Consider the following 17,006-nt stretch of genomic DNA (forward strand, 5'->3'; position numbering starts at 1 on the left):
GTAACTTATATTCCAACCATTAAGAAAGTAACAATATATTACAGCTGCCATTTGCATAAGCCCTTGATTAGCTAAGGTTTGGTAATTGCTACACTTTTTCACTGTAGAGCTGGTCTATAGTTAGAACAGAGCAGGTTGAGCTGGCACCCTGAACCTTACATGACCCTGCTTTCTTGCATCAGGTATTTTCTGAGAGCTTCATAATATCAGGTTTGTACCATAATTACGAATCTTCAGGAGAACAACAGTGATACATTGCAGCTGTGCCAACCATTTTTTGCTCTGGCTGCATCATCTCACACACTGTGACCAGCCTCCAAGGCAGGCCTGTGTGCTCTGGGAAGAGCTGTTCGCACTCTTGCATCTCAGCACAGCAGCAATACCCCAGCATGGTGTTATGTAGCACTGTGCTGCCAGAAGTGCCGTCTTTCAGATGATACATCGAACATGGCCACTTGTGTTTACTTTACATCTCATAGCTGCGAATCCTGTTGTCTTTGCCCCATTTAGTCTGGGTAATTGTATTCTACTTCTCTGTATTTTTGTCTGGGTAAAGTATTCCTCACTTACTGGGCGAGGAGCGGGGAGCGGGGAGGATGGCCTGTGTAGTGTCAGTGTATATTCCAAGTAATTATCAGTTTCCCTGTCTGGGTTGTGTATCTGGTTGTAAAGCTGACCTTTCAGGATACAAGTAGTACATTACAATAATTTTATTATGGTATTTTTATACAATGTGTCACAGGGCAAATATGGATATTGGCCCCTTTGGGCAGTATGGCCCCACAGCCCAAGTCACTCGGGCCAGCCTGGGGTTCAGGACAGTAAGGCCTAGTACTGGAAATCTAAATAGCTGCCAACCTTCCCAGAGCAATATAGCTCAATGGCCAGAATAAGTAGGGCTGTCCTGGGGTTCAGGACATAGGGTCTAATGGCCCAAGTCTAGGCAGCTGCCTTTCCTCACAGAGCTGGGTGGCCCCATTCACCACTCTGCATGTGGCAGTGTCCATGATAGGACAGATAGAGTAGGGGGACCCAGGCCTACCCTTCTTTATTGCATCTCAGTCCATGGCCTGAAGGAACTGATACCTTGCTTCTCAGTCACTCATCCTGATTGCCTTTTCCCTGGGTTACTTCAAATGCGGGAGATCTCTTGGCAGTTAGCTGGAGTTGGGTAGAAGCACCAGTCTGGGTAGTGTCTGCCTGTATTGACTCCGTCACTTTCTCAGCAGGAGCCTGTCACGCGTCTTTCTCTCATCAGTGGTCAGCCTCAGCTGAGCTGACCTGCGCTGCTCTCTCTTATATTATGGTCCCAGTTAGAGCATGTCCAACAGAGATGAGAGGGATCTAGCTTCCTCAGTCCATAGTACAGAATTTACCTGCTCTGGCCCAGTGTGGGACAGATATACCACATCACACAAGGAAAGACACTATCTGGTCAGACACTAATTGCAGAATGGGTTCTTGAGAAATGCTAAACTCATTCATTTGTAAATAATATTCTTTTCTGTTTTAAATAATATTTGCATTATGGGTGTTTTAAAGCACTTTTTGGTATATCACTGTAGGTGTTATTGAGAGATGGGAGCTCATACAGGCTCAGGACCTAAGAAACAAACTTAGAATGAAACAGAATTTGCAGCAATGGCAACAGCTGACCTCTGATCTCCGTGACATTACTACTTGGCTGGATAAAACTGAAGAAGACCTGGAAGAATTGCAGAAAGCAAAGCCTGCAACCAACATGCATGCAATAGAACAGAGAGTAAAGAAACTCAAAGTAAGTCGTCACATTCTAGTTAAAAGACTTCTTTGTCTGAGCAAAAATACTTTTCCCTATAATTTGTGAATTCTCTTTAACAATAACATTTTCAGGCAGCAATAATCCAGCTGTATCTGACATTTCTATCCTAATGTATTGACTCTTGGCCTTAGTGGAGATGGCAATTACCTCACGCATGACAAAAACAGTCTCCCTACCTTTTGATATTTATAATGATCTCATGCAGGACACTCAGTATTTTGCACCCCTTCCCTTCAGTTCTGTGTATTTCAATTTTCAGTTATTTCATTTTTTTTTTCTTTTTTTATCCCTGTGCTGTAAAACCATCAGTTCTGTACTGGACATGTTATATCTCCAGATCTGAGGAAGTGTGGGTCTGCCCCACGAAATCTCATCGCCTAATAAATTATTTTGTTAGTCTTTAAAGTGCTGCATGACTGCTGGTTTGTTTTACTGAGGCTTGTAATCTGCTTCTTTCTTCAGAACATGCTTAAAGCCTTTGATAACTACAAGGCTTTAGTGTTCTCCATTAACCTGAGCAGCAAAGACTTCCATCAAACAGACAGCACTGAATCCAAAGAGCTTCAAAACAGACTTCACCAAGTAAATTTGCGCTGGGAGAAAGTATCTCATTCAATGGACAACTGGAGAAGGGGGTTACAACAAACCCTAATGCAGTGCCAGGTAAGTAGAGAGTGAATGAGAGGTGATTTGTTATAAGGTAAAATAAGCCGGTCAGAGGACACAGTGTGGCAGTTGCGGGAATATCAGCGCTTCCTTAGAATTTGTACTTATACAGTGATACCTTGAGTTATGCGAGGTTGTGTTCCCATGTACCTTCGCATAACTCGAATTTCACATAAGTCAGGGGCAGCTTTTTCCCCAGTGCAACTCACGTTCTGCAGCTGGGGAAGCAGCTGGAGTATCTGGAGCTCCTTTTGAAAAGTAAGTCCTGTGTTTGGGGGAAGGGGCTGTTGGATAGGATTAAGCCTGGCAATGGGCTATGGGACGGCTATCCCAGTGGTCTGAGCATTGGCCTGCTAAACCTAGGGTTGTGAGTTCAGCCCTCAAGGAAGCCATTTAAGGATCTAGGGCAAATAGATTTAAAAAAAAAAATGTCAGGGATGGTGCTTGGTCCTGTCAAGAGTTCAGGGGACTGGACTCAATGACCTCTCAAGGTCTCTTCCAGCTCTGAGATGTGTATCTCCCTATATAAAGCCTGGGGTGGGTTAAGACGGGGCGGGGGCGGGGTTTGAGCCAGAGCTGCACATGGGGGTTGTGAGGCAGGCTGCAGGGGTTTGAACCAGGGCCAGAGGGTTTGAACAGGGGTGGGGTGGGGTGGGATGGGGGTGTTGAATGGGGGCAGTGAGCCAGAACCACTAGCAAGGGGTTTGAACTGGGGTGCAGGGCTTGAGCCAGAGCCATGCATGGGGGTGGTGAGCAGGAGCTGTGCACAGGTGGTATACTGGACCAGTGGTGGGGTTTGGGCAAGGGGGAGCAGGATTTCGAGTAGCACTTAACTCATGTTAATGCAAGTTAAGCACAACTCAAAATTGCTCATTTTGACAGTTTACTGTGGTCTTCTTTTGTGCCCTTACTTATGCACAGGATAGCCACATTAGAGGTGATTGGCACTTATACTGTTTTTCATAGAAGCATATAAATACAGGGCTGGAAGGGACTTCAGAGGTCATCTATTCTGCCCCCTTCTCTCCCTCCTCCCTCCCCCCTGTGAAGCAAAACAAAGTTAACCTGGAATCTTAGCCAATGAGATGGATTCAACAACCTCCTTTGGAATCCTATTCCTGAACTGTTCTTATAGTTTGACAGGTTTTTTTCTAATGTTTAACCTCATTCTCCCTTGCAGCAGGTAATTTCTTGTCCTACTTTGAGTGGAGAACAATTGATTACCGTCTGCTCTATAACAGCCCATGACATTTTTGAAGATATATCATGTTTAAATCAATTTGTAAATAATGCATGCAACATGCCTGAGAAGTAGCTCTATCTTATTACTAGGGATGCTAAAGTGAAACCAGTTAACTGATTGACTGATAAGCCTCATCATAAATGGATGAAGCTTACCAGTCATGGTTAACCAGTCAGGGCTGTAGCAGCCACCCCGTTCCTCTTCCCTGCACCACACACCATGAGGCAGGGTGCTCTGGCTGGGCCAGAACAGTCCCAGTCCCAGCATGCAGTGAGCTGGGACACTCCAGCCTGTCTGGAGAAGCCCCTGTCTGTAGAAAAAGGGCCGCACCAGCCCAGTTGGAGCCCAGTTAGAGGGGCTTCCACTGTTGCATCCACACACACCTGTTTAATCAGTTAAATTGTTAAAACCTAGCATTTAACCGATTAACCAATTGAACAGGGTTTAACATCCCTGTTTATTACCCTTGTTTTATAGATGACGTGACAATTGAAGAAAAGAGGTTAAATCACTTGCTTAAAGCCATAGAAGGAGCTGATAGCAGAGCTGGGGCCACAAGTCTGAGCTTGGTTATCCTTCATTAAAACTAATTGTAGTTTTGAGAAACAGTGTAGTTTATAACAAAGCTAAATAAAAACACTTGGTCATCTGTTTCATTGCAAGAGTGATTGATTTTATTGTAGTAATCTCTCTCTCCGCCCTTCCATGCCAGGGCATTCATTCTTGTAAATCTTTACTTGTTTTTTTTCAGGATTTCCATGAACTAAGTCAGAATCTGCTCTTGGGGCTAGAGGGTGCTGAAAGTCGAAGATGTAAAACACGGTCCACTGATCCAAACAGTGACCCTCATACAATACTGGAGAACCAAAAAGAATTAATGGTATGTTATGTGTTGGTTACTGAATCAATGTATGAGATTAATGTGTAAGTTATTTCCATGAAAATAAAAAGTAGGGCTGTCGATTAACCACAGTTAACTCATGAAGTTTACTCAGGAAAATGAAAAATTGCACTGTTAAAAATAGAATATCAAATGAAATAAAATATTTTGGATTGTTTTTTACATTTTCAAATCTATTGGGTTCAGTTATAACAGGACACGAAGGCTGTGTCTACACTAGCCCCAGACTTCGAAATGGCCACACAAATGTCCATTTTGAAGTTTACTAATGAAGCACTGAAATGCATATTCAGTGCTTCATTAACAAGCGGGCGGCCGTGGCACTTCAAAATTGATGCGCCTCGCCGCCACGCGGCTCATCCCAACAGGGCTCTTTTTCAAAAGGACCCCACCTACTTCGAAGTCCCTTTATTCCCATGAGCTGATGGGAATAAGGGGACTTCAAAGTAAGCGGGGTCCTTTTGAAAAGGAGCCCCGTCGGTACAAGCCACGCGGCGGCAAGGCGTGTCAATTTCGAAGTGCCATGGCCGCCCGCATGCTAAAGAAGCACTGAATATGCATTTCAGCGCTTTATTAGTAAACTTCGAAATGGCCATTTGCATGGCCATTTCGAAGTTTGGGGCTAGTGTAGACGTAGCCAAAGTGTGCAGTGCTCACTTCATATGTATTTTATTACAAATATTTACACTGCAAAAATTATAAATAGTGCTTTTCAATTCACCTAATACAAGTACTGCAGTCATGAAAGTGCCATTTACACAGGTGATGTAAACAAGAAGTAGGCAGCATTATTTCCTGGACATGTAAATAACCTTGTTGTCTGAGCAGTGCGCTTAACATGAAGCAGGACTGAGTGGACTTGTGGGTTCTACAGTTTTATTTACTTTTAAGTACATAATTGGTCATTTCAGTGTTCTGGATAAAGGGATTGTACTAGAATACTTATAATGGGAGAATTGAAAAATTTTGATTTTGTTTTATAGAGTGCAAATATTTGTGATCTAAAATAAATATAAAGTCACTACCATACACTTTGTATTCTGTTATCATTTAAATCAATAATTTGAAACTGTGGGAAACATCCAAAAATTTTTAAACAAACAGTATGCTATTATTGTTTAACAATGTGGTTAATCATGCAATTTTTAATTATTTGACAGCCATAGTAAAAAGAATATAGTTATTTCTAAAAAAAAAAGATTGTTTGAAAGGAAGCGGGTACAGTTGGAAGATCTTCATTTATACAAAAATGTAGCTGTGGTTTTATGCGTTGGTTGTCTAATACATCTAGCTGAAGCTAAATATCATAGAAGTATTGTATGTGAACAGATTAAGTACTCACAAAGGTCCATGATTAAGTGCACTACTTTGTGCTGAAATATGAAGAGGAGATGAATAATCTTTTTCACAAAACCCTGTGATTACACCTAAATTCTAATCCATAACACCCTCTGTAATTATTCCTTTTCTTAGAACCATAGAAGATTAGAATTGGAAGAGACCTCAAGAAATCTTGCTTTTCTCCCCTTCCCCCATTCACATCCTCAAAGCAGGACCAACCCCTACTAAATCATTCCAACCAGGTCTTTGTCAAGGTTGGCTTTAGAAGATCTTAAGGGTAGAGATTCCACCGCTTTCTATGCCAGGGATTCCCAGTTAGATTTGGTAAGGGTCACAGGCTGAGAGGCTCCAAGCCACAGGTGGCTCTTAAAGGAGACATTTGTGGCTCTGCCATCGCTCACTCCTCCAGCTCCCAGTCCCTTGCCCTGCCTAGCTGCACTGAAGTGAAACTCAATTTAATTGGCTTAAAGGCCACCAGGAGGGATTTGGCCATGAAACCAATTAAAAATCTGGCAACCCTAGCTGAGAGGGGTTAAAGTGTGGGGGTGGCGGGGCTGAAAAGTGTTTAAGCCGGGGTGTGTGCACATTTTTCACAGGGGAGAACCTTCTCTCCCACCCCCAACCCCCAGTGTTGAATTGCCATGGGTCACAAAGTCTTCCTGAACTGTCAAAATGGATTCCCATCTAGAAAACATTGAGAACCGCTGCTCTAGGCAATGCATTCCAGCGCTTCACCACCCTCCAAGGCTACGTCTACACGTGCCCCAAACTTCGAAATGGCCATTTGTGTGGCCATTTCGAAGTTTGGGGCACGTGTAGACATGGCCCTAGTGAAATAGTTTTTCTTGAGACCATTGCTCCTTGTTCTGTCATCTGTCACCAATGAAAATAGCGTAGCTCCATCCTCTATGGAACCTCCTTTACCCCCTCAGGTATTGGAAGGCTACTGTCAAAGTGCAGTGCCCTCAGCCATTCCTCATAAGTCATGTGCCCCAGCCACCTAATCAATTTTGTTGTGCTTCTCTGGACTCTCTCATTTGTCCACATCCTTTCTGTAGTGAGGGACCCAAAACTGGATATGCCTTTACCAGTACCAAACAGAGGGAAATAGTCACTTCCCTTGACCTGTTGGCAATGCTGCTACTAAGGCAGCTCAATTTGTCATTAGCTTTCTTGGCAGCAAGGGCATACTGTTGACTAATATCCAGGTTGTTTGCTGCAGAACTGCCACTTAGCCCACAAGTTCCCAGCCTGTAGCCGTGCTTGGGATTCTTCCATCCCAAGTGCAGGATTCTTCACTTGTTGAACCTCTTCAGATTTGTTTTGGCCCAATCCTCCAATTTATCTAGGTCACTCTGGACCTTGTCCCTGTCCTCCTGCTTATCTACCTCTGCCCCCACCTTAGTGTCATCCACAAACTAGCTGAGAGTGCAGTGCATCCCATTATCTAGGTCGTTAATGAAGCAGTTGAAAAAAACAAGCCCCAGAACTGATCCTGGGGCATTCCTCTTGACACTAGCTTGGGTAGACATTGAGTCATTGATCACTACCCGTTGAGCCCAGAGCTATAGCCACCTTTTTATTCACTGTGCAGTCCATTCATCCAAGCCACACTTCTTTAACTTGCTGGCATGAATATTGTGGGAGACTGTATCAAAAGCTTTGCTGACCTCGTGGTTTATCATGTCCACGGCTTTCCCCATAGCTACAAAATCAGTTATCTCATCATACAACGCATTTAGGTTGGTCAGGCATAACTTGCCCTAGGTGAATCCGTGTTGACAGTTGTTGATCTCCTTCCTCTCATCCAAGTATTTCTAAATGGATTCCTTGAGGACGTGTTCCATGATTTTTTTCAGGGACTGATGTGAGGCTGGAGAGTCTGTAGTTTCCCATATTCTCCTTCATCAAAGATGGGCATTACACTTGCTGCATTTGGATTATTAATCGTGTTGCACTGTTCATTATAAATGATGTAGAAATAAAATCAGTTCATTTTATGAAATTATAATCCTCACATATGTCTAGAGCAGTTAGTTGCGCTGATCGTTAATATTTCAAATCTTTTCCTATTCAAGCAACTGGAGAAAGAGCTGATGGAACAACAGCTTCAAGTAAATGCTCTACAGGAAATCTCCACCTACCTTCTGTTTAAGTCAGATGGAGATTATGTTGAAGCTGATGAGAAGATACATGTAATTGCAAAGAAACTAAAACAGCTTCTTGAACAGGTTTCACATGATTTAAAAACTTCACAGGGAAACATGGTGAGTTGGGGTCTGACTTTTAAACTTGATCATTAACAAGTGCTACGATGACAAAGGATACAACAAACAATGCTGCAAAACCAGCCCTAAAAATAAAAAAATCAAGATTATAAACTGTAAAAGACAGTCATGATGGATTGAAACTTGCATGTATTTAGAGCTCCTTATTGCTTTCTCAAATGTGCACTTATTGGAGTAAGAGATACCATATGTGTGTGTGTATGTGACCCTACATGTTGTATGTTTATCTATATTGGAAACACCCTATCTCAGGAGTGAGCAAACCTTTTACAGCAGGCCCCACTTTTTGGCCCTGCAATTAGCAGGGGCCCCCCCCCCCCTCAACCTGTGGGAGGATCACAGAAAGGGATGGGGGGGTGCTCAGGAAGGGGGTGGATGTTCAGGAAGAGCATCCTGGGAACTCCAGGGAGTGCTCTGAAGGAGGAGGGCTGCTTGGGGGGAGGACGCCAGAAGAGTGATGTGTGTGGTTTTTCAGGGTTCTGCTGTCACAGACACAGATTGCCAGGTTCTTCTAGTGCTCTCTAACTGGGTTTGCTTGGAATGAGGGGTTAATTAAAAAGGGGTTAACTGAGACGTGGTTAAGTAAGAAGGGGTTACCTAAAAGGGGTGGACTAAGAAGGGGCCCCAGAACTGGGTCTGTCTGCAGCCCACCTGTCAGTACTGACATGCAAACACACAACATTCTGTCCTGTAGAACGCGGAGGTTCAGTGGGAAATGCTTCCCAGCTGAGGCAGCTTCCTTTCAGAACTTCCCTATCATTGGGCCGGAGCTCTTTCGGGGGTCCTGGGGCATCTTTGCCTCAGCCTTACCCATGGCCGTTACAGACTCGAACGAAAACATAAACACATCACAATACACAGTTGAGTACCTTTCCCTTTGACCAATGGTCAGGGTACTGGGTAAAAAAAAATGGATATGGGTGACGAACAAATAACAAAACATAAACAGATTTAACACAAGGAATGGTTTTTACTTACGCAGTTGAGCAGATACAAAGAGAACACAATAAACTGTTGGATTACGTTGCTCGAGCTATACTAATACAGGTTTCTTCGTGGTACCGATAGGTATTCACGCACTACTCTATTTAACTCATGGGCAGGCAGGTGGGGCAGTGTAGGGTGATCAGTCCTCGGTGCAAGCAGTACTCGGCTTCTCCGGGGCATTGGGAGTCCACCCCCAGGGGGTTGCTGTTGTGCTGCTTTATAGGACTTTTGATGTCACTCCTTCCTGGGTTGATCCATGTCTATACACCAATCATTTGACAATACATTTCACTTGGTCCCCTAAGTATGTCTATATACCAATTATTTTACAACACATTTTGCTTTTTTCCTTATACGGGATATACTAGGGAAAGGGTATTTTAACACATTTCACTTGATTCCTTATTTGGGATATGGAATGGGGAGGGCTCACCAGCCTTAGCTTGATCACTGTATTCATTGTGTCATGTGTTGCTAACTGCTCCTGCTTCTCCAGGCTCCGTCTTTACCACATATGGTTAAAGAGGCTCCCCTACTTCCCCATTTTCTTTAGCCGAGGTTAAAAATAGGGAGCCTGAGCTATGCACCTGAGGCCAGTCATGCTGATATGGCCTGACTGACATTTGACAGAGAGTACCTTACCAAGCCAGGAACTCACTGGCTGCCCCCACCACTTGACTCATGGCCTCTGTGCACTCTGATTGGCCCAGTGGCAGGTGAGACATTCCCTTGGTGACTGCAGTGGTGGAAGCCCTGGGAGAAAGCAGAAGGCTGGTGAAGCAGTGGAATCTGTGGAAGGGTGGGCAGAGAGCCAATAGTGCTGTGCCCCCCTTACAAAATGTCTTGCCCTCAACTGTGCACACCCTTGCCCTATCTCATGCCTCAGTGGCAGCTTGAATTAGAACAGTGGGGCTTACTGACATGTTTGCAAGCTCGTATATCAGCACACATCTGCCTCTCTGTTCCTTCCAAAGCTGTTTCTCACATTTGCACAGGGTAAAACAAGCACTGGAATTGCTTGTTGTTCACAAGGTGGCTGCCATCCATATATACAAAGGCAAAAAAAAATTAATAGCCACATACAGCATGTTGCAGTTTGTGCAGTTATCCTGTGCGCACGCACTTTAGGGATGTATGATTTGTTTTTTAGGCCAAACATGTATTTCTGCCAGCAGCAGACGACTTGGATTCTGGAGGCTATCGTCCACTAGTAGTGAAATCAAGCCCACAAACAATGGCAAGCACTTTTTAAATTAAATGTCTCTCTTTCTAAGATTTTTGCTGTCTCTTCACCCACCTTCCCTTGAATTGACTCTGTACTTTAGTCTCAAACCTTTTGAAACTTAAGCATTTCAGATATGAGAGTGTTTACATTTGATTGTCCTAGAGTTGTGTAATCTTAAATGTTTCTCTTAACAGGTCAGAGTAAGAAGAACTTCAGAAGACAGGAGCAACAACAGTGTCAGGTAGCACATTATTATTGATAGAAATCTAAACTATGTTTTAAATTTTAGAGAGTAGACAAGGCTAATGGCTTGGTGCCAGTGTGGTGCTGTACCAAATAGCAAACAAATACAGGGAGACTCTGCTCCTAATGGAGAGGTCTACATTATGGAGGCAAAATGTGGGTATTCGTGGCTGACTTCACTGTTTCTGCTAGGAATGATCGTGAGGTATCTTGAGATACAGTGGTGGTATATAGAAGTAGCCCATTTTGTATGGGAACTTTTCCACAATATGCCCCTTTGGAGGTTGGCCCTTTTACAACTGGTAGAGGCAAGAAGCTGAAGGGTTAATTTTTTTCTTCCTGAGGCGGTAGCATATTCTTACACCCCAGGAACTTGCAGGGATTACAGCTTTTGCGGAGCTGGACAAATCAGTCACCCTTCCAGCCAAGTGTGGGTGAGAGGATAAGAGTAAAAGAATTAAAAATACCTCCTGTATTACAGTGTGAGGAACCGTAACAATGTGAGGCCCGTCTTTTATGAGGGCCACCTCACATGGATACATTAGGCTCTTGAAAACTAAGATATTGTTTAAAAAAATTGATTCCAATAACCCTATGCAAGATGCAGCCTGTTATCCTAAGCTGTTAGTACCCATTGCTTGTTCCCAAAGGCTGAATGATTACATTAACATATTTGGGGGGATTATGCTTATGTATGAGACTCCGTCATTAGTTGTGACACCTGGAAGGTGTTCTCCGCACCCTTTTTTAAAGTAGATTTAAGTGTGTTTCATGTTTGAAGCTGTGTCTGATCTCAGAAGTGAACGTTTCCTTTCTTAAAGGGGAAGGGAGAGGAGACAGTTGATGTAATGAAGCAAAGCTAGAGAGTGTGTGTGACAGGAGGAATGCAACATACTAGTTACCTCGTTTTTAATATTTACCCTCATCAAAGTATCTGATTATTCTTTATTTACAGAATGGAAAACGAACAAATCAGTCAAGCAAATTCCAGCCCCCAGTCCCTTTTTTACCGTGTGTTAAGAGCAGCGTTACCCTTGCAGTTTCTCTTCCTTTTGCTTTTGCTTCTGGCCTGCATGATCCCATCCTCGGAAGAAGATTACAGCTGCACACAAGTGAACAATTTCGCTCGCTCTTTCTATCCCATGCTGAGATACACCAATGGACCTCCACCAACCTAGAAAGTGTCGCATCACTTTACAATACACATTTTCTCATGGGTGCTTATTTTCACACGGCTTTGATCGAAGACAGCACTCATGTAGTTCAATATAGAAAGTTCCATCTTTAAAATTTTGACCCTCTTGGCTATGTTTTCCTGACACTAGTTTCCTGGGTGCCACAGCAAGAGCCTGTATTCTACCATTGAAATATAAGTGAGATATTGTTTTGAGAGCCTCCTTCCAATGCAAAGCAGGGCAGAGAACATAGTGAACCTCAAAAGGTCTTTTCAGATTTTTTCCCCCCTTTGGTGAGTAACACAGCATTAATTGTACAGAAAATGTACTTCTGTAGTTTAAAACTCTATAAGCACCATACTTTGGTGCAGTGATACAAGCATTTTATAAATTGGAAGGTCCACAGAAGTAAAGTTGAAAGACTTAGTAATGGAACATCAGTTACAGCCTGTGTTCCATGTAAACTGAGCACTTGGGTGGTCACCCAGGAGAGATTCAGGTGCTGCCCAGCTGATTAGCAGAGCACCCACAGTGGACAGCATGTTTCTGTTGGGGGTGCACACCCACACATGCCTTGGTGCACATAACAAAATTATTCCACCCATGGATGGAAAAACTTAGAGGGAACACGGGTTAAAGCAACAATGGTGATGTAATGTTACACTCAGATGGTTTGGGTCAAGGTTTAATGTGACAGTAGCAATCTTCAGTGTGTGTCCAGTTAACTGGCAACAGTTTGCATCTTCAGGTATTGTAGTAAACAGATAAAACAATTAAATCTGATATTTTTGTTATACTGTACTTTATTCATACAACACTTCCAGTGAAAGTGATACATATGTTATGTGCAGTGTTTAGGGCTGCTGTGGTGTAGTTGGATGTGTCTTTTTATACCGTTTTTAAATAAGAATTTGATGACTGTGTTAAATAAGAAGTAATTATATTGCATGGAAGTGGTTTATATTGTGCATATTTTCGAAATGAAAGTTATGATGTGGCTTATACACTATATGTATACAAATGTAAACTGACCTTTTAATTGAAGATCTTTGATTTAATAATCTTCTCAGTGATGTACAGTGTGCCAAGATAGATTTTTATAAGTTATCTTTAAGAAACTTCACATTTAAAGGGAAGCTAAAACTTCAAGTGGTGGTATCAGAAAAAGTTTTATTAGAATATGATGTTTGGTGGAGGTACAGTTTAACCATTTTTCTCATTAAAATTCTGCTGATGTTTGCAGTGACTGAATCTTTTATCTGTTGGACTTCATGATTATAAATGAACATGTAAATCAACATGCTTCATGGACTGAATACAAGAGTCATTCCAAATTGCTGTAGAAACTAAAATGTGGTGCAGTAATTTGCAAAGGACGCACCATAATTGGTCAGCTGCCTCTCCTTGCAAGAGGAATCAGAAATAGCTTATTGCCATTGGATAGCGTGTTTTCTTTTTCCAACAGTCTTTCTGCTGTCTCCCAGCTGATCATTCCCCCACCTCCAGAAGAGGAATAAGTTCAGGAATTTAGTGCCCCCACCCCTTCTGGGGGCCATTTTCTTGTAACACCTTTCACAAACTCAAATTAATTCCTACCAATTTCCCCATTATACATCACTCTTAAGGAAAAGTGGGATGTGTACAGTGAGGGACCATCATCTGGCTAGTAAAAAGATCCCCTGCTACAGTGCTAACGATCTTGGCTGTGTTGCAGGGGTCATAAACAAGAACCCTGAAGATGAGGAGGATGCAGAGGATTTTAAAACCAGTTTTACAAAAATGCACAAAATACCAGACTTTGTGTTTTTCCTACCCTCACCTGCATTTGTCTGTTTTGAAATTATTGTAGTTCTCAAGCTACTCATGATATCCACAGCTACAACCCTACCCCCACCACGCCCCATCTTCACACTTAAGGTAGGTTTCTGAAAACAACTTGTTTTATGTTTACATTTTTGGAAGGAGAGTCCCTTAAAGTCTCCTTCCAGTGAATGTAAACAGATTATGCTACTGATTGCCTGTACACCAAATGTGCATTGGGCCCCCACTCTAGCTTGTTCCCAGGAACTCCTAGCAGGGCGTGGTGAAAGCATAGAATGAGAGAGTGTAAAGAGGCAGAATCTAACCTGCCCTGTTTCTTACTGACCACACATCCTTCCTGTCCTTGGCACAGAGGTCTTCTGTTAGTCTTCGTCCTCACTAGTGCGTTATGCACTGCCCTACACATTAGTGTCTTTCCCAAAATAATCCATTGGATTGTCTGACTTGTGTACACGTTGCATTTTTACAGCTGTTTACACTGAATATTTTTTGCTAATACAGGCTTGAAGGTGGTCCACATGATTCAAACCAATTTTTCAGGAATACTGTATCAATAGGTAAGAAAGCAGTGAAGTGATTTTTATCACCTCCTTTCCGCTCACTATACTATACTTATTTCATTTTGAAACTGGTTATTTTTTATCTTGTCTAGTGCTCTTCAGTATTTTAGTTCTTTACACCTTTACCAAATCCACCCATTCTTCCATTTTGCTTTTCCAGTGTGTTATAAATGGCCGAGTAAAGCTTTCTGCTAAGTGCTGACTTTAAATTGCTGACAGACAATATACAGTTCTTATGCTATTAAGCAACTTTTGTAAGAGAAAATTTGAAGAAAATTAAAAGGTCTAACATAAATTTCATCGCCTGCAATTTACTTTCATTATGTACAATTCTTGATGTGATATATAATATACAAGGGGCTTTTACCATTTCAAAATGTCCCAAAGAAATAAGTTGGAAAAGTACTTTACCAAGCTATCTTTCAGACTTCACAATTATTTTGACTCACAGGATTACAGTAGTCCTTTCGTAGCTTCGACTCTGAAGTCTGACCTATGATTTTTCACTGTTGAGTTACTTCCTAGGGCTGCTGGCTGTTGAAAGAATTTTTTAAGATAAAGAATTATAATCTTTGCAAATAGATGCTGTACGTGAAGTAAAGCAGGGCAAAGGAGAGTCTGCCAATTTCAGGAATGACTATTTTATTCTTTAGGAAACTAGCCATTTCTCATGTAGATCACACATTACAGATGACTTATTTCTACTTGTTTTCTATAGTTCACTGAGTCTGCTTTTACTCATGATGGGAGAGAGATTTTGGCTGCTGGGAGGCAGGCTGCATCAGTATCAATTTAACCCAAAAATTCCAGCTCATCCTTCATTCTTGCAGCCAAAGATAATATTTAAAGATAATTTAATCTATGATATGGCAAAACAGACAATATAAGGAAAAAATCAAATCTGTGATTTACAATGATAGTCACTCAAACAAATTATTAAAATGCTGTGACTACTACTACCAAAAATACATTGTTTTATATGATTGGTTTATTCCACCACAAAAAGCTACAATGAAACACACACAACTGGGAAAATGTTATACATCTACAGAAGTAAAAAGCAGCTGAGATAAGGCAGTTTTTTTCACTCGTTTTGGCATTCACAAAATATTTGAAAAGGCACCAAAATTAATTCTAAAAACATTTAATTTCGAAACTTTTTCAGTGAAGATAGACATGTGAAGCAGGATTTTGAATACAAAACTATAGGAACTGCATACATTCACAATCACAGTACAGTATTAACATTTCATAGAGATACTAACAGAAAGCAAACAATAAAGAATTCTTAAAATCCATTATTTAGCAAGTGCCATTAAAAATTAGCATCTTCAAAAGTGGCAAAAATCCTTGATAAAACACGAACTGATACCACAGCACATCAAGAATTTAAATAACTCTTGGTAACAAAAAGATTGGAAACATAAAAAGAAAAAAAGAAAAAGGCCCATATGCTACAGCACTCCCTTCAGATAATTACAATTTATTATTAGTAAAATTTGATACAAATGAATGTTTTTACATTGCCCACAAGCTTTCCTTTATTTACATGGCTAAAAACAGTAAATGAGTAAAATCATTTTTTCATGTCATTTTTTTAAAATTTGTCAGTATACCTAACAACTAATGTTAAGTTTCTAATATCTAGCTATTTTTGTTCCTCAAAGAACATACAAACATTAAAATTATCTAAAACATAATGGAAACTCATATATAATGTACAACAGTGTTATAATTTATGATCAGATATCTCAGATGAATTGTGGGTTTATATAAAGCATATGTAGTAAGTCTCAGAGGGATAGCTGTGTTAGTCTATAGCTTCAGAAATAGTAAGCAATCATCTCCAAGGCGCCACAGCACTGCTCAGTATATGTAATGTTCAGTATACACTTAAACAATCTATTTACTTGTCTTGCCATATGCTTATATAATTTTCTTCAGTATCTTTTTAGGACCTGAGTCAGCGTTAAGCACATGCTTAATTACCTTGCTGAGACAACACCTTAATGGGATAGAAACAATAATGCCATGTAACTCTTTCTTAAAGCAGTAAGAAAAATAGCTATGTTCTTGTTAGTCTCAACCCGCTACCTATGCAGCAAGCCAAGCATCCTATGCAGCATGTGGCTGGGGAGGCTGGGGGCGCAGAAGTGGGTGGGGACTGGTCCCTGAGGAGGGGCTGTGCAGAGATCAGTGGGGCAGCAGGGGAGGGGCTGTCTCCTGCCATTGGGCTTGTGCTGGACCTGGGTGTGTCTGTTCCTATCGCCTGCAATGTCCCCAAATCCCCTACCATCTGTTAGCTGGGGCTGAGTTTGGGACATCGGTTCATTCTTTAACTCCCTCCCAATCCCAGGTTCACTTATGTTCCAAAAGCAGCACCAACTGCTGCTACTCCGAGCACCTGGAACCAATCGGAGTCTTTTACAAGTATTTTAATAGGAATTTAGTGTCCCTCTTACGAGTTTTCGCCTACGAGCAAAAAGTTAGGAACCAACTGTGCTCATATAGCGAGGGATGACTGTACACTAAACGAAGAAAGAAATGACAAACTATGAGAAGACACATTAGCTGCGCAGAAAAGGGTAAAACCAGCAGCTGTTAGGCATAGAAGGAAGAAATAGAAGATGTGGGGCTGGGGGCACCCTTTATAACAGTACATATGCATGGAGCGGCAAATAGTGCTAATCTGACCTAACAGCATGCACGAACCTAGCATGAACAGGCATAAGCAAGCACTTGGATAAGAATGCCA

At 41.8% G+C, this 17,006-nt stretch overlaps 1 protein-coding gene across 19 annotated transcripts in view; it reads left to right on the forward strand.

The window, feature by feature from the left end:
• Positions 1–13,121, forward strand: part of SYNE2 (spectrin repeat containing nuclear envelope protein 2) — a 300,242-nt gene extending 287,121 nt beyond the window's left edge. For 18 of the 19 annotated variants that reach the window (XM_074996338.1, XM_074996337.1, XM_074996344.1 and 15 more), the window contains 7 exons: positions 1,566–1,777; positions 2,264–2,464; positions 4,462–4,590; positions 8,031–8,219; positions 10,378–10,464; positions 10,647–10,693; positions 11,651–13,121. In XM_074996338.1, the coding sequence (XP_074852439.1) occupies positions 1,566–1,777; positions 2,264–2,464; positions 4,462–4,590; positions 8,031–8,219; positions 10,378–10,464; positions 10,647–10,693; positions 11,651–11,873 (1,088 nt within the window). In that variant the 3' untranslated portion in view covers positions 11,874–13,121. The remainder of the gene's footprint in view (positions 1–1,565; positions 1,778–2,263; positions 2,465–4,461; positions 4,591–8,030; positions 8,220–10,377; positions 10,465–10,646; positions 10,694–11,650) is intronic. The other variant, XM_074996346.1, reaches the window with a different exon arrangement.
• The last annotated feature ends 3,885 nt before the right edge of the window (positions 13,122–17,006 follow it).

This window comes from Carettochelys insculpta, chromosome 6 (genome assembly GCF_033958435.1).
Source record: "Carettochelys insculpta isolate YL-2023 chromosome 6, ASM3395843v1, whole genome shotgun sequence".
Lineage (NCBI taxonomy): Eukaryota > Metazoa > Chordata > Testudines > Carettochelyidae > Carettochelys > Carettochelys insculpta.